Source organism: Castanea sativa, chromosome 9 (assembly GCF_040712315.1).
Source record: "Castanea sativa cultivar Marrone di Chiusa Pesio chromosome 9, ASM4071231v1".
Lineage (NCBI taxonomy): Eukaryota > Viridiplantae > Streptophyta > Magnoliopsida > Fagales > Fagaceae > Castanea > Castanea sativa.
In genome coordinates, this window is record NC_134021.1 from 43,516,230 (window position 1) to 43,542,365 (window position 26,136).

Consider the following 26,136-nt stretch of genomic DNA (forward strand, 5'->3'; position numbering starts at 1 on the left):
TTCCTCTAGTGGCAGCGCTACATGTACTCTTCCGGTTCAAATGATTCCCTTGCCTTGAAAAAGATAATTATATATAATTTTTTTTTTTTTAGAATACTAAGTATTTTAACACACACTGATGATGCCGAAGAAATCACCAGTGAGCTGCGAGTACCCCTCCGATTAAAGCAACACCTGCGAAGAGAAAGTAGGTGATCGACAGAGAGCACCGGTGTGGTGCCGGCCAAAGACCCTCCGACGATCAAGTTAGAGTCTTTGAAACAACCCTAGAGTGCCAGAGTTGAGGTAATAATGCGTACCTTTTGTCATGAGGGTTTTTGGGGTTTATATAGTGGTGTAGAGCCGAAATAAACGCCTTGGCGAGGAAGTACTTTCCTTTTAGAAGAGCAATTCGCGGATCTTTGCCTATTGTATTGAGCCCTTTCCTTATAGGAATCTTCTTGACTAAAGTCGAACGTGAGACGCAAGAACTTTCCTTATATTCACATAAGCAGAAGTCAAGATAGGCTAAAAATGAAAGTTGGATTACTCCTTCAGCTTTCGTCTGCCAAGGTCGTCAGCCCACGTGTACCTCCTACACTGTCGTCAGCTTATGTACATCAACGTGATCCGTCAGAAAAGGACGTCAGCCAAGGGCCTTACAGCCAAGGTCGTCAGCCATGTCTCGTCCACGTGATCCGTCAGCTTATTGTCGCTACGTAAGGGATATAGCCCTGAATGCCAGAAAAGGCGGCATCCTAATGAGATTAGCTGATGGGTTGGGTATTCCCGTCAGCTTCTTAATGTGCCGTCACTTAAAATAACGTCACTATCAGCTGCCCCCCACTCCATTATCTCGTCAGCTATGGGCGACGGGTCATGGAGTTGGTGTTACCGGGGAAATGGTGTTTTCATGGTGATTTGTGCCATGTTCATTAAATGGTGGGACACATGTCATAGACTGATTGGCTCCGCGTCTGGACGAGTGTGTCGCTTCGTCTTTCGCGCCTCCTCTCTCCTATATATATCTCACTATTTACCTTTTTCCCACTTTTTTCGCCTTGTTCATCTTGAGAGAACGAATCCGTCACTGCCAGCTTTATCACATCGTCAATCGCGCAGCCGTCAGCTTCCTGAGACCGTCCTCCTATACGTAAGTTTTCGCTACTTTACTTTTTACTTTTTACAGTGTCGCCCTTTAGTGAAGTCGTCTACCTAGGATCTTAGAAAGAAACCCGTCGTTTGTAGGTAGTCAGATGTCTAGGGAGACGCCGAGTGACCAGTCGTCGATCCGCGACGGAGCGGGTTACGACGAAGTCTTCCCGTCAGGTCGTGAGCCCGCAGAGGGCCTATCCTGGTCGTCAGAAAGAGAATCGTCAACTCATTCTGATGGTGAAGTAGAGAGTTCTAGAGGAAGTGGGGTGAGCGGTGATGTAGACGATGAAGACCAGGGGATTCACGAAAATGCAAGTATCAGTGACGGGGGAGAGAGTGACGACGATGAGGAAGCCTTAGAGAGCACCTCGGGATCCTCTGGTGATGACCGTCCTTTCGTCTTACCCTCAGAGTGGTCCGTCAACAATTTTCTCCCAACGATGACGGAGAACGTTTTTAAAAGTTTGCGGTCCCGTTATCAAATACCAGACGATATTCCCATTCGTCTTCCTGAGGAAGGTGAGAAGTGCTACTCCGGACGAACCGCGGATGTCGGCATGTATGATGCCATGTTCGCGGCTGGGCTAAGGCTGCCGCTGACGGCATTACACCGTCAGCTGGCTAACTTCCTTGGGATATCCGTCAGCCAGATTGCCCCCAATGCTTGGCGAACCTTCATTGGTGCCGAGATCTTGTGGGGTCGTCTAAGTGGTGGGAACCGTCAGCTGACCTTGGACGAGTTCTTTTGGTGTTATCGTCCTCAGCACATTTCCTCGTCAAAAGGAGTGTATCATTTTGCAGTAAGGGATAAGGAGTTGAAGTTAGTGTCCGATATGCCTGACTCCAATAGGAAGTGGAAGGGCATATACTTCTTTGTAGAAGGAACGAATTGGGTATGTCGTCCAGAGGAGTGGGAGACAATGCCCAATGGTTTTGACAACACATGGGCATATGTTAGACATTCAGCCTTGCTCTGTTCCTGAGACAAAGAGTTGTATGGTACTCACTCGATCGATGGCAACAGTTAACAACCAAGGCGACGAACCGCATGCTACAGTGCTAGAAAGGCAAGTTCAGACGCTGGCTGCTGCCGTCGAGCGCCTTACTAAACAGAATCACGACTTAGAAGAACAACTATGGCAGGTGACCGCGCACCAAAGTGCACCAGGGGAGGACCAGGAAGTAGCAAGCCCGGAAGGGAGGAATGCCGTCAGGCCTGAAGGTAGCACCGCACCAACAAGGCTGGAGCGGCCGGAGACAAACCCGCCATCTGCCTCGGACTCCCTACCACCTCATATCGCGGCCGAGATGCAGGAGATGAGGGAACGCATGGATGTGATGATGAACGCCCTTAGAGGACGGGTGTCCAGCAACCTGGACGACCTAGTCCATAGAACGGATTCACCTTTCACAGCGTTGGTAAATTCATGCCCCGTTCCTCCAAAGTTTCGCATGCCCCATGTGGAAAACTATGACGGATCCAAAGACCCGTTGGACCACCTGGAGTCTTTTAGAACCCTAATGCATCTTCAGGGTGTACCGGACGAAATCATGTGCAGGGCTTTTCTTACCACCTTGAAGGGGCCTGCGAGGGATTGGTACACCAGGCTGACGCCTAATTCTATCGGCACCTTTAAGGAACTGGGCGCACAGTTCGTGTCACACTTTATTGGAAGTCATCGGCACAAGAGGTCTATTGCGTGTATACTGGGCATTAAGCAGCAAGAAGACGAGACGTTAAGGTCCTATATAGCCCGCTTTAACAAGGAATCCCTCTCAATAGACGATGCGGATGACAAGATACTTGTGGCAGCATTCACGAACGGGCTACAAGAGGGTAAGTTCTTGTTCTCTCTATGCAAGAATGACCCGAAGACTATGTCCGATGTATACTACAGGGCGACGAAGTATATGAACGCGGAGGATGCCTTGCTGGCCAGAGACGACCATAAACCCAGAAAAAGGGAGAGACAGGAAGATACGAAACCCGACAATGGACGAAAAAGGGGGAGAACCAGAGAGGGACGAGATGATCGACGGCCCAAGCCGCCTACAAGAAGGTACACGAGCTTCACTCCCCTGAATGCGCCCATCGACCAGGTGTTGATGCAGATTAAAGACGAGGAAACTTTGGCCTTTCCTGGAAAACTGAAGGGAGATCCCAACAGGAGACCAAGGGATAAATACTGCCGATTTCACCAAGACCACGGCCATGACACCGCCGATTGCTACGACCTGAAACAGCAAACAGAAGCTCTCATTAGGCGAGGGAGGTTACAGAGGTTCGTCAACAAAGAAAGGGCGGACCCGCCACAAAATCAAGCCCCTCAGCGAGATAATAATCGCCCCAGGCAACCTGTAGGAGACATAAGGATGATTGTAGGAGGCACCACGAGGGCCAGATCTTCCAAGAAAGCCCGAAAGACATACATCAAAACGGTCCAGAACGTCCAGTCGGCAAGTCCTGCGCTTGGAAGGTCACGGATTGGAAATCCCCCCATTGAATTCTCGGAAGCGGACGCCCAGCGCCTTCACCATCCCCATGACGACGCTTTGGTCGTCACCATACGGGCAGGGGATTACAACATACACCGAGTTCTCGTAGACAATGGTAGCTCAGCAGACATCCTCTACTATCCCGCTTTCCAACAGATGCAAATTGAAAGGGAGCGACTAATTCCGATTAATGCCCCACTCATTGGCTTTGGAGGGGCGAGGGTACATCCACTTGGCACCGTCACTTTAGCGGTAACCGTTGGAGACTACCCACAGCAAGTCACCCGGAACATAACATTCCTGGTAGTCGATTGCTCGTCGGCTTACAATGCCATCATAGGGCGTCCAACCCTCAACTCGTGGAAAGCCGTAACCTCGACATACCATTTAATGATAAAATTCCCTACTGATCATGGAATTGGAGAATTGAGAGGAAATTTGGTATCCGCACGAGAATGTTACGTGGCCATGATGGAGATGGACAGTCACATTCAAGCCATGAGCATAGAAGAACGTCGGGTGGCGACAGAACCCGTCGAGAGGCTCGAAGACGTACATCTCGACGAAGCCCACCCGGAGCGAACGACAAAAGTCGGAACCCTGGCCGACCCGGCGGTACGTCAGAAACTCGCAACTTTTTTGAAAGAAAACAAAGATGTATTCGCATGGAGCCACGAAGACATGCCGGGAATCGACCCGTCGGTCATGGTGCACAGGTTGAACGTGTCGCCATCTTTTCCGCCCGTCCGACAGAAGAAAAGAACCTTTGCCCAAGAAAGAGACCAAGCAATAGCAGAAGAAGTCCGCAAACTGCAAGGAGCGGGATTCATCAGGGAAGTGTATTACCCCGATTGGTTGGCGAACGTCGTAATGGTCAAAAAGAACAACGGGAAATGGAGGATGTGCGTCGACTTCACGGACTTAAACAAAGCATGCCCCAAAGATAGCTACCCCCTCCCGCGGGTTGACGTCCTGGTGGATTCTACAGCCAAACATCAGTTGCTAAGCTTCATGGATGCATTCTCCGGGTATAACCAGATCCGAATGGATGAGGCTGATCAAGAGAAGACTTCGTTCGTAACAAGCCAAGGCCTTTTTTGCTACAAGGTCATGCCCTTTGGCCTGAAAAACGCTGGCGCGACCTATCAGAGGCTCATGAACAAGATGTTTGCACGGCAGATTGGAAGGAACGTCCAGGTGTATGTCGACGACATGCTGGTCAAAAGCCAAGAAGAAGAAGCTCATCTGGAGGATCTTAAGGAAACATTTGATACTCTTCGCTCCTACAGCATGAAACTCAACCCAAGCAAGTGTGCGTTTGGAGTGACGGCAGGAAAATTCTTGGGGTACATGGTATCCCAAAGAGGGATCGAGGCCAACCCAGACAAGATTCAGGCCATTATGGGGATGGCCCCTCTTAAAAATATTAAGGAAGTGCAAAGCCTCAACGGTAGGGTCGCCGCGCTTAGCAGATTTGTGTCGAAGGCTGCAGATAGATGTCTACCTTTTTTCCGAACATTGAAAAAATCCTTTGAATGGACTGCCGAGTGTCAACAAGCATTCGAAGATTTAAAGGCCTACCTCTCTTCCCCGCCATTGCTAAGCCCCTCGCAACCAGGAGAAGAACTGTTCCTCTATCTGGCCGTTTCCCCAGCAGCCGTCAGCGCGGCCTTAATTAGAGAAGACGATAAGGTCCAATGACCTGTGTACTATGCGAGCAAGGCATTGCACGGTGCAGAAGAGAGATATCCCCCCATGGAGAAACTTGCCTTCGCTTTGGTTACAGCGGCCCGTAAGCTCAAACCATATTTTCAAGCCCATACAATAGTCGTCCTAACTGACAAACCTTTGCGGCGAGCAATGGGCAGCCCTGCGGCTGCCGGACGGATGGCGTTGTGGTCCGTAGAACTAAGTGAATTTGATATACAATATCGCCCCCGCGTCGCCATCAAGGGACAAGCGGTGGCCGACTTCATTGCTGAGTTCACCAGCGCGCAAGGCGAAGAGGAAAAGATTCCCCAATGGGGCATTTTCACTGACGAGTCATCCAACAAGAAGGCTGGCGGGGTAGGGGTCGTGCTTAACTCTCCGGAAGGCGACGAGCTCAAATGTATGATTCGCCTCGATTTTCCTACAACTAACAATGAAGCTGAGTATGAAGCCCTGATAGCAGGTCTAGACCTTGCTCAAGTTGTAGGGGCCACGAACGTGGTTGTTCATTGCGACTCCCAAGTCGTCACAAGCCAGGTAAACGGCGAGTACAAGTGCAAGGGTGAAAGAATGAAGAGGTACTGGGAACAAGCAAAAAAGAGGATGGACGGGCTGCAAGCCAAGATAGTCCAAATTCCGAGAGGAGAAAACGAACATGCCAACCGACTTTCCAAAGCCGCATCTGCGGAAACTATGACCCCCATCGACAAGGTACTTTCTTTCATTCAACCCTCACCATTAATTGACGTTGTCTGCATACTGGAAATTGGTTCCGAAAACAGTTGGACCACGCCCTTGATCTCCTACCTAAAAGATGGCACGTTGCCTGATGAAAAGGAGGCTGCCAGGAAGCTGAAGGTCCGGTCTGCACGGTTTGTCTTGATAAAGGACGTTCTCTACAAAAGGGGCTTTTCTCGACCATACCTAAGGTGCGTAGGCCCCGAAGAAGCAGACTATGTTATGAGAGAAGTACACGAGGGGATATGCGGCAACCACTCTGGATCACGGTCGTTGGTACAAAAGCTGATTCGGGCCGGGTACTATTGGCCAACAATGCAAAATGACGCCCAGGTTTATGTGAGAGCTTGCGACAAGTGTCAAAGGTTCAGCAACATCACTCGGCAACCGGCGGAAGAATTGACCCCCATAACTGCCCCATGGCCGTTCGCCCAGTGGGGGTTGGATATCATGGGACCATTCCCGATGGCAGCAAGACAGCTGAAGTTCCTCGTCGTCGGCATCGATTACTTCACCAAATGGGTTGAAGCTGAAGCCCTAGCCACAATCACTGAAAAGAATATAAGGGGTTTTGTATGGAGAAACATTGTCTGCAGGTATGGAATTCCAAGAGTCTTAATTTCGGACAACGGTAAACAATTTGACAACGACTCCTTCCGAGCCTTCTGTTCAGAGTTAGGAATCAAGAACCATTATTCCTCCCCAGCCCATCCTCAGGCAAACGGACAAGTAGAAGTCACCAACCGATCCTTGCTCCGAATCATCAAGACTCGGCTCGAGGGGGCAAAGGGCGTATGGCCTGAGATGCTGCCCAGCGTGCTATGGGCATACAGAACGACAATACGAACCCCTACAGGAGAAACCCCTTTCCAACTGACATACGGAAGTGAAGCGGTCATTCCAGCCGAGATAGGACTCACAAGTTATAGGGTGGCCAACCACGACGAGGAAAGAAATGATCAAGAGCTTCGTTTACAACTGGATCTAATTGACGAAGTAAGGGCGGCGGCTGAGCAGAGACTCGCGCGATACCAGGACCTCGTAAGCAAGCACTACAACTCCCGAGTCAAGCACCGAGACTTCAAAATCGGAGATCTTGTTTTGAGGAAAGTAATGGGCGCAGCCAGAGATCCCACACAAGGAAAGCTCGGCCCGAACTGGGAGGGACCCTACAAGATCGTATCATGGCGAAGAAAGGGCACCTATCACCTAGAGACTCTTGACGGGCAGAAACTGCGACACCCATGGAACGCCGAGCACCTCAGAAAGTACTACCAGTAGAAGATAGCAAGCAGAACGTTACTCCTCATTAACCAGTTTATGATCCTTAATTATTTGTCTTAGCTTATTCTTGTCTACAGTATATGTTAAGTCCAAAGGGCTGAAAACTTATCTTTCCTATTTTTGAACAAAATTTTACTTATGCATTCATCATAATAAGAGGAGGTTCATTCAGAAACGACTAGTGAATTTTTGATGTCTTGAAGAAAACAACAGGTCCTCTACATCTAAGTCCACAAAGTGGACGGCCTACATCCAAGTCCACAAAGTGGACGACCTGCTTATAAGTCCACAAAGTGGACGGCCTACATCCAAGTCCACAAAGTGGACGACCTGCTTATAAGTCCACAAAGTGGACGGCCTACATCCAAGTCCACAAAGTGGACGACCTGCTTATAAGTCCAAAAAGTGGACGGTCTACATCTAAGTCCACGAAGTGGACGGCCTACATCCAAGTCCACAAAGGGGACGATCTACATCCAAGTCCACAAAGTGGACGACCTGCTTATAAGTCCACAAAGTGGACGGCCTACATCCAAGTCCACAAAGTGGACGGCCTACATCCAAGTCCACAAAGTGGACGACCTGCTTATAAGTCCAAAAAGTGGACGGTCTACATCTAAGTCCACGAAGTGGACGGCCTACATCCAAGTCCACAAAGGGGACGATCTACATCTGAGCCCACAAAATGGACGACCTATTCCAAAGTCCACAAAGTGGACGACCTGCTCCTAAGTCCAAAAAGTGGACGATCCCGTTGCTGAGTCCACCTAGTGGACGACGTCATAAATAAGTCCACAAAATGGACAATCTTGCACCTAAAATCCACAAAGTGGACGATCCCAATCTAAGGACAACAAGGTGGACGGCCTCATTACTAGAAGGCCTTACCACCAAGCGCATAAGATGTACAAGAGCAATAAAATGCTGATATATTCCCTCTTGAGCACGTCACCTTGCCATGATGCAACAAGGTGACGGTGTTATGTCCAAAGTTAGCTGAAGGAAAAAGGCTGACGCCGTTAAGAAATTAACAAGCATAGCCAAGTTGTCCAACGACGTCGCCCATAAAACTGACGGAGTGATAAAAACGACCCCAAGTTTTCATGGAAAAGAAGCTGACGCCGTCATCAGTTCAAAAATTGAATTGAAAGAAAAAAACCCATCACCCTTAAGCTGACGAGCTCATCGCGGGCATAACTTTGACTTATAATAAAAAATACGACGGATACATGGCAAACATTAATCAATACCGTCGCTCATGAAGCTGACGGTTTGATAGAGCGGCTCAAAGTCCGAGTCAGACGGGGCAGTAATGATCGACGCCGTCAAAAGATTGATAAGCGAAAATTTTTAAGATAGTGGACATGCTGACGTTGTTTTCTCTGGCATGAAATAATTAAAACAACGCCGTCGTCTAGAAGCGACGGGATCATTATGATAAGGAAGAAACATGCTTTGAACATAAGGCAAAATATTAAGATTAACATAAACATAGTCTTTACAAAAGCCCAAAAAAGCGGGCGTCAAGCATTAAAGATCGTCTACACTTCCCTTTAAAAAAAAAAAAAAAAAAAAAGAAAAAGAAAAAATGCTCAAGTTCATGAAGTCGGGGGATCTTGAGGGCTTCCGTCATCATTAACAACAAAAGGCTGAACGGAGGGGCTGACGGTACAGAGATCGTCGCTAGAAGGATTTGTGGAAGTAAAGTTGACGGGCTGGTCTACGGCCGGCTGAGCAAGGACAACACTATCGTCCCTCCGATTAGCGTCGTCACCTTCCTCATTGACGGTGTCTCCTGCAGGGGTTGACGGGATAGATTCGTCCATAGAAATCTTCGACAAGTCCAAGTCAGGATAAATAGATTTCACCTGCTTCAAGCAATCCTCAAACCCGTCCCCGTAATAGGCAGCACAAGCGTCAATGAAAGATGACGAGTCCTTGAACTCCGTCACCGCGTCATTCCTAGCCGTTTCCACCTGGACTAGGATGGACTTCAACTCTCTCTCCGCCGTCAGCTTAGCCTCTTCTTCCCGCTCACGACGACGGCTTTCCTCCGCCAGTTTTTCCTTGAAGCCCTTCAGCTCCTCGCCCAATATGCGGTTCGCATCCCTGTACTGCATCTGGCCGTCAGTTAGGTTCTTGACACGCTCTTGCAGACGGGTAATCACCCCTTCCTTGGCAGAGCACCTGCGTGACAGAGCCTTCATGCGAACCATGGCCTGGAAGAAAAAGGGGATAAGACAACGTCAGGGTACAAAAATAGGTCGGACACCAAAGTAGAAAGCGAAGCTTACTTTGGTAAGGTCAAAAAGTCCTGACGCCTTTATCTCGTCAACAGCCTGCTCGGCGCAAGGGTCCATTTCCTCGTCCTTCAAAATGGACTCCGTCACCTCTACAGCGTAGTCCTTGTGGGTCAACAGACGGCGCACGGATCCTTGGACAATAGGCCCTGACGAGGTCATCGGTCCCTTGCCTGCCCCATGAGCAGACCTAGGAGGTGACGGCCTTAGAGATGACCCGTCCCCAGGAGTGGGGGCAACCTTCTTCCCACAGACGGCGCCAACTGATGATGCCGAAGAAATCACCAGTGAGCTGCGAGTACCCCTCCGATTAAAGCAACACCTGCGAAGAGAAAGTAGGTGATCGACAGAGAGCACCGGTGTGGTGCCGGCCAAAGACCCTCCGACGATCAAGTTAGAGTCTTTGAAACAACCCTAGAGTGCCAGAGTTGAGGTAATAATGCGTACCTTTTGTCATGAGGGTTTTTGGGGTTTATATAGTGGTGTAGAGCCGAAATAAACGCCTTGGCGAGGAAGTACTTTCCTTTTAGAAGAGCAATTCGCGGATCTTTGCCTATTGTATTGAGCCCTTTCCTTATAGGAATCTTCTTGACTAAAGTCGAACGTGAGGCGCAAGAACTTTCCTTATATTCACATAAGCAGAAGTCAAGATAGGCTAAAAATGAAAGTTGGATTACTCCTTCAGCTTTCGTCTGCCAAGGTCGTCAGCCCACGTGTACCTCCTACACTGTCGTCAGCTTATGTACATCAACGTGATCCGTCAGAAAAGGACGTCAGCCAAGGGCCTTACAGCCAAGGTCGTCAGCCATGTCTCGTCCACGTGATCCGTCAGCTTATTGTCGCTACGTAAGGGATATAGCCCTGAATGCCAGAAAAGGCGGCATCCTAATGAGATTAGCTGACGGGTTGGGTATTCCCGTCAGCTTCTTAATGTGCCGTCACTTAAAATAACGTCACTATCACACACATAAAGAAACGAGAAGGTCTTAAATTTACCTTTAAAATTATTTTTGCACTTTCTCATCGGCCTAGCCCAAAACCTCATGAAGCACATCATCCTCGGTTGGTAATGAGGTCACAACTCATTGTCAAAATAAAGTAAATGTGAAAGTTGGAAAACAATGACAAAAAATTATTTAATTACGTAAAATGAAAAGGAAGATGATTATGAGAGACTAAAATGATAGCTGGAAGCAAAGCTCAACGTCATCAACATATATGTAAAGGGATTTCTCTCTAAACAGCCTGATTGATCTTTAACAAATTGAAAATGGAATCTTTAGTGGATTTCTATTGTGTTATTAAAAATTTATAACTTTGCTAACTGATTTGCATCATGACCCATGCGCTAGTGGTGTAATTTTCTTCTTCTTCTCTCTTTTTCTGAAATTATCAATTCTCTCAAAAACTTATGAAATATAGGAGCTGCCATTAAGTGGGGGGCCCAATACATGAAAATTTAAATAAGAGGTAAGGTGGACACAAAGGATTGCAATTTTCTTCTTCTTCTCTCTCTTTGTGAAACTACCGATTCTCCAAAAAGCTTGTGAGCCACATGAGCTGCCATTGAGTGGGGACCCAACAAATGAAAATTTAAATAGGAAGGTAGACACAGGAGATTGCAATTTTCTTCTTATTCTATCTCTTTGTTAAAAAACTGATTCTCCCAAAAGTTTGTGGCCACGTGAGCTGCCATTGAGTGGAGCCCCAACACGTAGAAATTTTATTAAATGGGAGGTAAGTTGGACAAAAGGAATTTAACTCAAAACCTCTTACTCTGATATTATCTATATGTTTGTACTATTATTTAAAAGACTTCCTCTGTTTGTGATAGACATTTCGGTAGTTCAAAAATATGATCACACAAATTCTAAAATTATAAACCCTTCCAATTTAATTTTATTTGCTATGAAAGACAACAAAAAGGTTAAAAGCATTATTTAAACCACCCTGAACCCACTAACCCACGTTCATCTCACCACATGTTAGAATTCAAATCCCCTCAACTACGTACCATCTGTTCTCTATTTGAAAAGTTTGTTTTCTATTTTGAATTCAACTACTCTCAATTATCTTTGGTAACATTTTTTTAAAGGGAATTACGTGTGGTTACATTAAAGGAAAACAAAACAAAAATAAAAATAAAAAAGAGAAAGAAGAAGAGAAAACTCTCCTATCAAAATCAAGCATGGTTTTTTTAAAAATTAATCTAAAAAAAGAATTAAATTTTTTTAAAAATGTGATAAACTTTAAATAGAACAGTTTCTAAAAGTTTCCTTCATTCACACCTCTCACTAACTGATCATGTTCAAATAATTAACGCAACCTTAACTCACAACATTCAAAAATAATGAAAAAAATAATAATAAAAACTGAACTCTTCTACCAAATATGCTTTTTTTTTTTTAATTGACAGAGAAAAAAAAAAGCCACAAAATCTATGAAGAATGCTCAAGATAGCGCGTGCAAATCAATTGAGGGTATGTTAATCTTCAACACTCATAAAAATAATAATAATAAATAAATAAATTTTTTTTTTTTAAAAAAGACAAAGAAAAAGGCTCTCTCTTTTTCTTACTTAAACTATTTAGCTAACCAAATACAAACAAGTTCTATTTATATATCGCTTAGATAAGTTAGATGTTAATGCTAAACTACTAATTTTTCACCGTTGGAGAATATTTGATTGGCTAACTGAATCATTACAAACTCTAATGCAGTTCATAACTCTAAGTTTTATATTATAAATTTTTATTTAGAATTCATTACTTCTATTTTTTTTAGTTGCAAATCACTTTTTATATTTTTATAATCAAGGTTTGTTAACATCTTATTTTTAATTGATAAGTTAAGGGGTAAGATAGCATAAGACTAGTTTAATGATGATTGATTATCAAGAAATGCTTCTTTTTGTTGAGCATTTTTTATGGGCTTGTAAAGGTTCCATGAGCTAGTCAATGGTCATTAACTCTAAGTATTTCAATTTCTCAATCGCCACAACAATATAGTCAAACTTAAATTTTAATGACTAGAGGATTTTTTTTTCTACTACAAATCTGTTTGGGATCCGCTTGTTTTGCTAAAACTGAACATTTTTTACTAAAAGTACTGTAGATAAAGGTAAATGTTAGTTGAAATAGTACAGTGAGACCTTTGAATAGTAGCAAAAAGTTTAGCGGGACTCATAAATAATAGCAAAAATAAGTTGAATAGTAAAATAAGTTGGCAAAAAATAAGCTAGCTAAACAGACACTACTTGAGCATCATCCAAGTTTTCACCATATCTTTTTAATTGATTTCTAATGGCCAACACCCTTGAAAAATAATCCAAAACATATTCGGATTCTTTCATGTGTAAGCTTTCAAACCCGAATCTTGCGAACTTTCTTCACCTTATCAACTTCCTAGAGAGTTTTTAAGAATCTCAACACTTGCTTATTGGATGAATTTGCATTTGCAACTTTCTCAAACATGGTTTCATCCAAACCTTGATAGATTAAGGTAAAAGCTTGTTAATCTTTCTTATAATTCTTTGGCGAGGCTTCCTTTTGATTTGGAGTCAAAGATATTTCTTCTTATGACTCCTTATAACCTCTCTCCACAATCTCCTACACATCTTAGGATCCACGTAACATCTTCATTTGAAAAATCCAATTATTAAAATTTTGTTTGGTAAGTATGGAAATTGGAATGGCATCATATCCCGTTGGTGTTGGGTTAAGATAGATTGACCTAGGGGCCGAGCCACGTTGCATGCCCCCCCCCCCCCCCCCCCCCAATTTTAAATTTTCTCAATAGCATATATAGCAAAAAGATGTAGGCCCCCTCAAAAAATTATAACCGCACCCCCCCCCCCCCCCCATTGTTCAGAAGACTTAAACTTTCTCTAACAGGTAAAACTTCTCCTTAAATAAAAGAATAGTTGAGCTCCCCAATTATCCAAAGACTTGTAATTAATCTAGTGGACAGTGACCTACTCTCTACAAATAGAATAGATAGATTCTAGCCCATTTCAAAACAAAGCTTTTACCTTTTCCTCTTCATTCTCATCCTCAATATTGCTACGTGCCTTTTGCTTTTTTCTCCTCAATATTGCTGCCAGCCTCATTGTTTAGTTAATATTAACAAAACAATGCTCATCTCAACACAAACTTGAAAACCCTCACAGCTAGTAAAAAAAAATCTATTCCTTTTTTTTCCATCTCATTGCTGCTCTAGTAAAGTAGTGAACTTGGAAGTGTGTGAGGATGTGGGTTTGTGTTGGGGGATAATTCATTAAAATATTTTAAAAACAAATAATATGAATGATAAAGTGGATGTTGCTTAAAATAATAGTGGAATTTGTTTTTCTTTAATGTGAGTAACATCTATATAATTGAGAAAAAAAATTAAGGTTGTTTTTAGTTTAATTCTTGAGTCATATCAAAGATATAAGTAATTTAAAATTTAGGACACTTGTAGCAATAAATGTTTTTTTTTAAAATGCAAAATGTTCTTCTTTAATGATTTGATGATGGTGGCTAAATTTAAGATGCCTGTAGCAACATTTAGAATTCATAATTTGATGATAATAGATTAATTTTATTCTATGAAAGATTATCGTCGTGCAAATTTTTTTTTTTTTTTTTTTGGATATTATGTATGTCTATAGTGAATTAGACAATTTATGGATAAATTAGAGTTGATAACTTTGTATTCAATATATTTATGAATTATGATTATTATATAAATACTATAACTCGGTCCCCCCAAGTTAAAAATCCTGGCTACGCCCCTAAATTGACCCTAGTTAATTAATTCAATTACCCAAGTTGATTAATTAGGTCAAATTACATGTAAATCGTGGAGACACCAACAAATCACCAAATAAATTAAGTACAATGGAAGTAAAATTGACACAGTAATTTGTTGATGGATGGAGAAAACATTTCACAAGGCAAAAACCCCACCGGGTGATTAAGGTCATCACTCCCAGGAATCCACTAATCAATAATCAAGCAATTACAAGTATGAAGAATCTTACCAATACTCTGGCCTATCCCAAAATACTAACTTACAGTTGTACATTTGCTCTAATACCTAATTGGACTTAATATTGTAGTAGCCTTCTTTCCTTTGTTGCACAAATCTTCAATCTGTGACTAACTCCTTTGCACAGATATTAGTACATGACAACTTCAGCAACTTGATTGATTGTTGTTGGCTGCAAAGCTCTTTACTTCATAAATGACGAAGATCGGGAAGCACTTGGTTACAAAACCCTAAGACGTACAAACGCAGTAGCTTCATATAAAGTATATGAGTTCTAGGTTTATGTTTTCGTAGTTGATGACTTTTAAAATAAGCCTTATATATGACTAGGGTTATGACGAAAGAAACCATAATCATCCAAGTCATCACAGGCCGAATTTTAGATCTAGAAATTTTAAAATCGTATATCTCGATAGATTAAGCTTGTGTCGAACTTGTGTCGAGCTTCCCTATTAAACTTCGATAGCAAAATCTGTCAAGCCTTTGTCGAGACTTAATGAAATAGTTTTTCTTCACTTGTTTCTTGGATCAGCCTTCATGCCTTTAATGATACCACTTGATATATTTGAACAACATACTTCTTAATATATCAAACCCAACTTAGATCTACCCAATTACAAGTGATGATGCCAAAATCGTCAGCTGTGTAGGTTCGTTCAGACAGCGTCAATCCTCGTCACTAAGCCTGCAAGATGTGAGATGAAAGCTCTCCTTAAGTGGTCACCTGTGTGGTGCCTGCCACAGGACCTCCGATGATAAAGTCAGTAATAGAAGCCTTTTAGGAAATAAGAGAGCCAAGAATATCAAAATGAGGTAAGGTAGAATGTAATTCATTTGTGTGTATGTACCTGGTCCAGTCCTAATGGACTTCTATATATATCTTCACTGTTTCTAGCCGTTGGGGGCTTTAATTGTGGCTTTAGTGTCCATTTTTGTAACGCTTCAGGGCTTATTAATGTAGGTGTTGATGAGCTTCCAACGGTATGACAGCTGGTTGGTAACTGATTGAGGTATTAAAACTTATTCTTAATGATTTGCTTGTGTTTGTCCATGTCGTGGCGGGGTGGACAAACGTTCTTAATGAGGTCGTCTAGGTAGGAAAGCTCGTCGGTCCCATCAACAAGTAAAGTGAAATTTGTCAAAGGATTAATCAATTATATAGAAAATATGACCCTAACAGTTGGCAAAAGCCATTCTTACTGCTAAACGATTATAGCTATTATACCACTTGATTTGTTGGAAATTAGTGGGTCTTTCCTCACTTGCACATCCAAACACTCACACACTACTCAAAGAAGGTAACTCACTCACTAAGTACACAAAGGAGGGAAGAGTTAGAGAACTCTCTAATACTTGTATTTCTCTTCTTTTTGGATTTATAATTATATATAACCCACATACAACCATAACTTTCCTTATGTTTATTATACAACTTTCAAAAACTCTCAAATACATTCATTGCATAAACTTCCCTTATTATTTCAGAACATAAATTAATAAGTTTAAACTTTCCTCGTACTCTCTACCTAAATATGAGTAATGAAAGAATCCAACTCCATGAGTGAAACTCCACCTTCTTCAATGGATTGCCCAATAGCACCTCCCAAATCCACTGTCCTCTTCCTTATCTCATCCCCTTCTTCTGATGCCATCAACAATTTCATAGCCTTTTCTACAATGGATGATGTCACTAACTCATCTCTACATGACCAGTCCTTCACAACAATACCAACTTTGAGCAATTTTGTTATCAAAACAATGTTCCTCGGCTAATCAAAGGCCATTGGCCATGCTGCCATTGGCACCCCCATAGTGATACTTTCTATGCAAGAATTCCATCCATAGTGACTAATAAATGCACCAGTTGATAGGTGACTTAGAATTTCCAATTGACCTGCCCAATCTCTTACTACCACCCCCCCCCCCCCCCCCGCCTTTAACTCTCTCTTCAAACCCTTTGGGAATCTCAGCCTTTCTAAGCTCTCCATTAATAAAAATATCACCTTTATCAGCATCCCTTAATACCCAGATGAACTTTTGCTCACTTTTTTCCAACCCAATTGCTAGCTCCTTTAATTACTGGTCTTCCATGGTAGTTGTTGTCCCAAAAGACATATATATCCCCAAGTTTGGCGACTCTTTATCCAGCAACTCCAAGCACTTGTACCTTTTATTTGAACCTATATTTCTTAAAGGGTTGAATGGTCCAATAGCCCAATGCTTCTTGTCTCCCTTTATCTTTTCCATAAGTCCATATATGCACCCTCTATGACCCTGCATGTATTGTAAAGGTACCTGGAGCTTAACTTTTGGAACTCGGTTGTGAAACAACCTTCAAGAGATGGAAGGTCTCTTGTGATTATCTTGGAGTACAGATCTAATTCTACAACTTTTCCCATTGCTTCCCACAAATGAAAAAAGCAAGTAAAAGTTGATATACTATGGAAAGTGTATGACTCGGCATTAGGGATAGTAACCAAGTCTTGCACCATTGAGCCCATCAATGAATCGTTGATGACAATGATTCTTGTTGCTTTGGATGAAAGTTCACGTAAAAGTGAAGCCATGGGGTCACAAAGATGTAAGGAAGCATTAAGCAATGGTTGGAGATGTGAAGGGAACTTGTTTGGTGCATTGGGATTTGGTGATGGGGTGAGAAAAGCTGGGATTTTGAGGTCACGGAAATGGATGTCTGAAACTGAATTTGTGTCCCAACCATGGACTCGAAGCATGGCTTGACGGTTGTGAGTGGCAATACAAGCATAGTGAACTGGGATATTGTAGGCTAAGATAAGAAACGAGAGGTGAAGGAGTTGGTTGAGATGGCCTTATGCAGGAAAGGGTACCATGATCACTGCCACCTTTGTTTTATTTAGGCCATGGTTTTGATTTTGTTGTTGTTTAGCCATTGATGAAAGTTGAAAAATACTTACTTTTGTAGATTGGGTCTCGGGGATTTGGGGGATTGGAGATTTGGATTTGTGTTTGGGTTTGGGTTTGGGTTTTCATTGGCAAAAGACATTGAGATTTTCACATTTTTCCTCCAAGGTAAGAGCATCCACACTGGTGGTACTAAAAAGCTAAAAAAAACTATTTTTAGCACCACCATATGCAAAAAGGGTACTACAAAGGTGGTAGTATAGGTAAATTTTTTACCTACATTTCTATAGTGCACAGCTATCTATGACTATGGGCCTATTTCGATAAGCTGTTTCAAAATGTGCGTTTTGAAAACTCCATTTTAAAAACCATAGATAAGTGTTTGGTAAAAATGTGAAAATATGCGTTTTCTATTTTTAAAGCCATATTAAGCATTTGAATAAGCTGTTTTAAAAATAGTTGTTTTAAGTGTAAATTCCAAAAAATGGCTTAACTATTTTTTGAAAAATATTAAAAAATAACACATCAAGAAAAAGATATTAAACTAATTAGGAAAATAATTATATTAAAATGTTAATTGCCAACAATATCAATACTAGACAATACATTATAATAACAAAAAAGTTCTTATCCGAAAAATTAAAAACCAAAACACCAAAACAGAAATAATAAAAATATTGTTTATAACCCGCAAATGGATCGAGCTATTTTGTCACGAACAAATTTCATCTCCTCATCTTGTACATTTTCAACATTTTCCTGTCTGCTACTACCTTCTCCACTACTATTGCTTCTTGGTTTGTCCAAGCCATGCTCATCCCAATTGAATCTCTCATCTTCCCTATCATGTTTTCTAATAAAATTATGCAAAACACAAGTAGCATGAAGGTGCGTCTGAGTGTGTAGTGACTAAACTGTACTGCAATTGTGGGTTGAATCACATAACTTAAGCACAAATGCCTAACACAACCCCTAGTGGATCCAAAGAATGGATTATTTTATATATATATATATATATATATATATATATATGTATATATATATATATATATATATATATATCATTAATATGTTAAATGGCCATCCAAACAAATTTGACAGGAGAATGGATTGAGAGGTTCAATCAATGATCATATGCAATAGGGTGCTATAGTCTCCCAGTGCCCAATTGATCCCAAATGAAAACTATTGACAAAATTATATTAGTCAAAATTATTAGTCAAACTTATATATATTAGTCAAAATATAATAGTCAAAATTATTATGGACGACCTGTGAGGATGGTAGCACAACCATTCAAGAAAAATACTAATCAATAAAGTTGGAAAAATGTCAGTTTCCTTTACAGAACTGCAAGTTTCTTGTTACTTAAAAAAAAGGCAAATTTCTTGATGAGTAGCTGCAATAACACACATATGAGAGTATGAACCAGGTAACGCCTAACATTGTGACAAATTTTGAATAGATGGAGCGAGAGAATGAACAGGGATCAGTGCAGTGATGGTAGTTGTGCATTCTGAAATAATGGCATTAGACGAGTAGAAGGGTGGAAAATAAATAAACAACATATAAACAAGTTGTTTCCAGAACACAATTAACAATGTGTCACCAAATATCAACATTTGGGAAACAACCTTTCTATAACAACATTAGGTAGTGATGCAGCAGAACCAAAACAGTATCAACCAAACAAACAGCATCAAAATTTACATGTAAGGTGATTCAATGTCACATGACAAACTAATAATAGTAAAGCATTTTTTATAGGTATAATACAAAAGACTTTTTAAAAAGAACACACTAATAGACTTTTTAAAGTGCAAAGCAATTTTGTATGTCAAGCAAAGAAACAACAGAAAAACTAGCATTTGTCAATTAAAGGATCACTGTTTTTATTACCTAGGAAAAACTTTGTATGATCCCTGATAGAGTACAATAGTAAAAATACTAGTTAACATCAGGCCAGGGAGATTGCAAACCATATGGACTTATAACAACCTAAAAACTATGTAACTCACGGTAACTCTATTCGAACTAGCTCACATCTTAAAATTTGGCTTGTTTCAAACTAACCCTTTGTTGGTAGTCCAAGTGCAGCAGAAGTAACAAATTCTATAATAACTTCATTATGAAGTGCTATTTTCTCTATTTATTTATGAGAAAATGGATTGTATTGATCCAATAAGTTCTGCAGCACCTGATGAAGACCCCATGCAGCACCTGATGCAGCCCCAATGCAGCACCTGATGCAGCCCCGATGCATGTAGTGCCAGCATCGACTATGCTCAGGAGTTCAAGGGCCAGTCAAATAGGCCATTTTAGGTCTAGGAAAAATTAGATTAGTGAAATAGTCAGTTAAAAAGAAAGGTAGGCAATCAGATACTAAAGAAAACCAAACTGAGTGCTTACCTGACTCGGCAAATTTTAATTGAGCATTCAATCTATTGGTTTAGTTTTGTAACTTTTGTCCCAATAATACGTGTAAAGTGCACAAATTAATATTAGACTGTTCATAGACAAAACACTATACCATTGTGACTTGAGTATCAAATGATGGACTGTCAACTGTGTGATTGACCTTTTTGCTTCAAAACTATTTCCTATGTCTTTGCAGGAACTAGCATTATTAGGTCCTCTCAGTACAAAAAAATGTGACCTATCCAAAAACGTCAGAACTCCCATTTATCAGTCCCATGTTTAAGACTCTTTTCCACTCAATTTCACAGTTCAGAATTTGAAGTTTCATGAGGAAAAGACAATCTTTGTCCACTTCAAGTTGATATACTATGGACTAACCCATGTTCTGAATAACATATTCACATAAAACCATAAAAAAGCTTGTTTTATTTGGCTATTGTATGGTTTGACTAGCGATACCTTATATCACTACGGCCACATAATTAAGGAAGGACAAACAAAATACAAGGCCATTATCCCATGCATTTCAAAAAGGACGAAAAGTTATGGCAGAAATTCCATGGCATCAAAGTTACTTAACCTGTTGAAGGACTTTTGAAACCAATTAAGGACTTTTGGCTTGAAAATGGTGTAAGTATAGTTTCTAATGGATGGTCTGATCCACAAAGGAGGCCTCTTATTAATATTATGGCAGTATCAGATGGGGGTCCAGTGTTTATAAAGGCAATTGATGGGTCAGGTGAGTTCAAAGACAAACATTATATTGCTGGGGTGTTGAATGATGCTATAAAAGAGATTGGACATGAAAAAGTTGTCCAAATCATCACTGATAATGCTAGTGTGATGAAGGCTGCTGGATCTCTTATTGAAAGTGAGTATCCTAAAATATTTTGGACACCCTGCGTTGTCCACACTCTCAATTTAGCTTTGAAGAATATTTGTGCAGCAAAACACACTGAAAAGAATGAAGTTACATATGAGGAATGTAATTGAATTACACGTATTGGTGATGATGCATCCTTCATACGTGTTTTTATCATGAACCATTCAATGAGGTTGGCAATGTTTAATGAATTTTGTCCATTAAAACTGCTCCAAGTTGCTGATACTAGATTTGCTTCGGTTGTTGTAATGCTAAAAAGGTTGAAGTTGATAAAAAGATGCCTTCAAGCCATGGCTATTAGTGACCAATGGGCTTCTTATAGGGAGGATGATGTTGGAAAAGCTCAAAAAGTGAAAGATCTGATTCTAAGTGATCTTTGGTGGGATAATGTTGATTATATCCTTGAATTCACAGCACCTATTTATGATATGCTACGAATAGCCGACACAGATAAGCCTTGTCTTCATCTTATGTATGAGATGTGGGATTCAATGATAGAGAAGGTGAAAGCAGTAATATATCGGCACGAAGGCTTGGAAGATGATCAGCATTGCTCATTTTGGAGTGTGGTGTATGATATACTCATTGATCGATGGACTAAAAACTGTACACCACTACATTGCTTGGCTCATTCCTTAAATCCTAAGTAAGTACATTTATTTTCTATTTTCTTTAGTTCCCCCTTCTAGTAAAACACACCTTTCATTTATATTTGTTTTTTAATCTTTAACTCTAGGTATTACTCCATGGAATGGCTTTCGGAGAATCCAAAACGCATTGCTCCACATCGAGATTATGAAATTTCTATGGAAAGGAGCAAGTGTTTAGATCGATACTTTGAAGATGGGAATGAATTAAGTGTGGTGAAGTTTGAGTTTGCAGCATTTTCAAGAGGGAGGTTTCCTTCACCAGCTGCCTTGACAGATAGGTGGGTTTTACAACCTTTGGTTTGGTGGCAATACCATGGCACTGCATTTCCAACTCTTCAAACCCTTGCCCTTAAACTTCTTGGACAACCTTGTTCATCCTCATGTGCTGAGAGGAATTGGAGCACATACAAATTCATTCATTCCTTAAAAAGAAACAAAATGGCTCCTGCACATGCTGATGATTTGGTATATGTGCATTCTAATCTTCGACTCTTGTCAAGGCGCAATGAGGAGTACATACACACAGAAACAAAGATGTGGATATTGGAGGAGACTGTTGGAATGAGAGCGACATACATGGAGGAGCTGGAATTCTTGAGAGTGCAACCCTTACTCTTGATGAGCCAGAGTTGGAGGCCATAGTTATTGGAAATGTTAGCACTAGTGCTACTACTAGTGAAAGTGAAGTTCGAAGTGAATCTATTGATCTTGATGATGAAGATGTTGGTGTTTGATTGTCTTGTTGATTGTCTTTTATTTAGTTTTAGTTTCAAACTTATGAGTTGTATTCTAATTTCTGAACATCATGGAATGTTTTAGTTTCAATCTTGTGGATTGTATTTAATTTATGAACATCATGTTTTAGTTATTATCTACTATTGCTCTTAAATTTGGTATATGTTTATATAATGTGAAAAAGTATGCTTAGTAATATATTAAAAATATAAATAATAATTTTTTAATCGTCGAGTCCCGCCGCACCCGCACCCACCTTTTTCAAAAATTGCCGAGTCCCGCACCCGCACCCGCACCCACACCCGCACCCGTGCTTCATAGCTTAACAGAGACATTATTTCACACTGTATAGCAACAAAACCATGGAGGGCTATCTGTGAGACAGAGAGAGCTCTTTCTAGCAACAACAACAACAACAACAAATATCTAAATTCTAATATTTTGAGTTCAAATAGAGTAAACCAACATGTCAAAAGCCCAAATCTATATCATAAATTCAAAGATGGGTAATGGAGAATAGTTACCTGGAATTGCGATGAAGAACGACGACAAACAGAGCAGAGCAAAAACAAAGAAAAGAGCCAATCCTTGTGAAACTGATGCGTTGAGGCAGAGGACTGATGATATATATATATATATATATATGGTGAAGGGAGTGGACTGGAGACGCAACGGTAAAGGGAGAGGACTGGAGGCTATTTTTGGTTTTCAGCAAAAAATATTGGCGGAATTACGATTTGCAAATCGCAACGGAAAATTGCCTTTCCTGAAACACAAAATTTGCTGATTCAAAAACGCAATCCCACAAATTCCGCCCAGCCAAACATATCCTGATTTCTGCTATTTGATAAACGGGCGTTTAGCTCTCTCAATACGCCTAAACAAACGGGCTCTATACCCTGTAACTAAAAACTAAAAAAAATTAATTTTTTATTCTACCTTCCATTAAAATAACGTTCTTTTTTTTTTCTTTTTTCTTTTTTTTCTTTTTTTTTTTCTCTTCCCGTTACAGACTCCCTTTGTTTCCCAATCTCTTGGTTCTCTCTTCCTCCATCTCCCCTGCCAAGCTACGACCATCATTCTTCCTCAACTCGCCGCTGACCCATGCCCCAAGTCCCAAGCCTCCATCACTGACCCATTTTTCGGTGTTTGTAATTCTGTTTCAGTGTGGGCTTCGGCGTTTGTGTTTGTGTTTTGGAGTGGATGTCGAGTTGAGTTTTGGGCTGTGTTTTTGTTTCGATATGGGTTTCGGCGTTTGTGTTTGTGTTTCGGCATGATTTCGGGCTGGGTTTCCGGTTTGTGTTTCGGGTGTGGGTTTTAACCTCTCTCTGCGTTTCGGGCTGGTTGTTCTCAATTTGTTAGTTTCGATCTGGGTTGTTCATATTTCTGGTCTTTTGGTTTTTTTGATCTGGTTTTCTACTCATTTTTGCTCATATTTCTGATCTATTTGTTTTTATGGTTTTTCTGATCTGGTTTTGATCTGCTTTTTTTTTTTTTTTTTGGTTTCGATCTGGGTTGCTCATATTTTTCTGGTTTTTCTAATCTGGGTTGCTCATATTTCTCTTTGACGGTGGTTGTGGTTATGTTTTGTACGTTGAATGATATATTTTTTATTGAGTTCTTTAAGTTATTTTATACTGTTGAAATGTAAATTAAAATTACGGGTAAACTATATATTTAGTCCCTAGACTTTACATCATATTTTAATTTAGTCCTTAACTTTTCAATTGTGTCAATTTGGTCCTTAACCTTTTAATGTCGTGTCAATTTAATCTTTGTCATTATATATTAGATGAAAATTGTTTACATAGTAAATAACCAAAATAAAATTTTAGTTTATTATCACATCAATAGAAGCTAATTTTTTATTTTGGCCATTAGACATGTCATTAATTTTCATTCAAAAGATAACTGTAAGGATTAAATTGACACAGTAAAAAAAGATTAGGAACCAAATTGACATAATTAAAAAGTTAGGAACCAAATTAGAATATGGCATATAAAATAGGGACCAAATACGTAATTTATCTTAAAATTACTTACGTTTGATGTTTTGTAAAGTAAAAAAAATAAAATAGATAAAAGTAACTTTTAACGGAGTCAAATAGTTAAAATTATGGCTCCATCACTGTGGCCTTTAAGGTTCTATCGTTGCTCTAGTTCGTCTTACCATTGTCACTAAGCAATGTAACTAGGGATGGTTCGTTTTGTTGGGTGGATTTTTGGGATTGACAAAAAAAAAAAGAGAGAAAGATGGGAGAGAGCAGATTTTGTGGGTGTTTGGTGGGGAAAAAAAAAATTTGGTAAGGCTAGGTGTTTTCTATCCGAACTCAATTAAATGATATCTTCTCAATTAAAAAAAAAAAAAACCCATAGTTGCAGTCAAATAACTGTAGTACCTATCCTCCTATGTTTTGGTTATTTCTTACTTTTCTTTTTCTCTTTCCTTTTTTTACTTCTTTCTTTTTTCTTCCTGGGCATAATTCACGTATTGCTACCTTATTTTGTTTTTTTCAGTTTGATTCTTCTTTCTTAATTTCTTTCAATTTTTTTTTTCCTTTTTGAGTTTTACTGGACGTGCCTTTCTTCTTTCTTTTTCCTTTTCTTAAACATTTTTTTTCTTTGTACTAGGCTTTTTTTTTTTTAAAACAAATTTTGATGATTACCTTTTTTTGGTTGGTTGTTTGCCCTTTTTTTTAGTTGGGTATCATTTTTTAATAAGGACATATAAGTAAATTTATACAAACTCAATTTTCTATTATTCTATTTTTCTTCTCAACCAAACGAAAAAAAATTTTATCCTTCCACTTTCTACCCTCCTAAAAAAACACCAATGAGAAAAACTAAGGGTATGTTTGGTAACTGTTTTTTCTCTTGTTTTCTATTTCTAAAAACAATTTTCTATTTTTGAGACTAAAAAACTTATTTAACAACCCAAAATAGACAGAAAACAAAAACTGTTTTCTCAAAATTCAATTTGTGAATGAAACTAAAAACATATAAAAGATTGTTTTCAGTTTCTAATTTTCAAAAGTCAATGAAAATACATATTTAATTTAATAAATCTGTCTTATTTAATGAGTTAGCATTAGAGTTTAAATCCTAGTAACAACATATTTTAGTATTTTCTATTTTTTTCTTCAATTTTTTTTTAAAAAATTCAACTAACCAAATATGTTTTTAATTTCAAAAATACAAGAAAATTGTTTTTTTTATATTCCCAAAACAAGCTTTTGAAAATAAAAAATAAAAACTATTACCAAACATAACCTAAAGTTTTTCTTTCCACTCACTTTTCTATTTCCTCTCTATTTTTTATGAGAAATAATATGTCCACAACATTTTCACAATATTTTTACAACAAATCCTAAGTGGCAAGTTGTTACTGATTGTTATTGTTGGGGCAAAAGAGTAATCTTAGTGTTAGGTTCAAATTTAAACTAATAACAACTAACCACCTATGATTTGTTGTGAAAATATTGTAAAAATATTGTAGACATAGCGTCTCTCATTTTTTTTTATTCTACTTTTTCATTCTCCCAACTAAACAGCCCCTTATAAGATCTTGAGAAAACAAAAAAATAACTCTAAATAAACAATTGGTATAACATTAAATTAGTCATATCAAATATAATTATAACTATCCTTAATTAAGTATTGATGGATTTTTAAAGGCAATAATTGTGAATGTGATGATGATAATGGTAATAATCAGTGTTTGATTTCACTTTTAAAAGTTTGATACGGACAGTTGTCAATTTTTTTTTTTTTAAGGTTTTTTTTTTCTTTTATTTGTCAACATTATTGATGCCTTTAGTTCCCCACTGCTCCTAACGTAACAATCGAATTAAACAGAAGAACAAAACATACTAGCTTT

The 26,136-nt window shown here is 39.9% G+C and overlaps 1 protein-coding gene and 1 pseudogene across 1 annotated transcript; one reads left to right on the top strand and one right to left on the bottom strand.

Annotated features, from left to right (window-relative positions):
- Window positions 1-16,219: 16,219 nt before the first annotated feature.
- On the bottom strand, window positions 16,220-17,602 carry LOC142609794 (zeatin O-glucosyltransferase-like; annotated as a pseudogene).
- A 3,076-nt stretch (window positions 17,603-20,678) lies between these two features.
- LOC142609272 (uncharacterized) lies at window positions 20,679-22,166 on the top strand. The gene is made up of 4 exons (XM_075780852.1): window positions 20,679-20,862; window positions 21,091-21,520; window positions 21,611-21,802; window positions 21,956-22,166. Exons 1-4 carry the CDS (start codon window positions 20,679-20,681, stop codon window positions 22,164-22,166), a joined length of 1,017 nt encoding a protein of 338 aa, XP_075636967.1.
- The last annotated feature ends 3,970 nt before the right edge of the window (window positions 22,167-26,136 follow it).

Coding starts and splice junctions, on each gene's coding strand:
- LOC142609272 (XM_075780852.1), top strand. CDS start 20,679: ATGGCAGTATCAGATGGGGGTCCAGTGTTTATAAAGGCAATTGATGGG. Junction 21,521..21,610: donor GCTCATTCCTTAAATCCTAA/GTAAGTACATTT, acceptor CTTTAACTCTAG/GTATTACTCCATGGAATGGC. Junction 21,803..21,955: donor CCAGCTGCCTTGACAGATAG/GTGGGTTTTACA, acceptor TTCCTTAAAAAG/AAACAAAATGGCTCCTGCAC.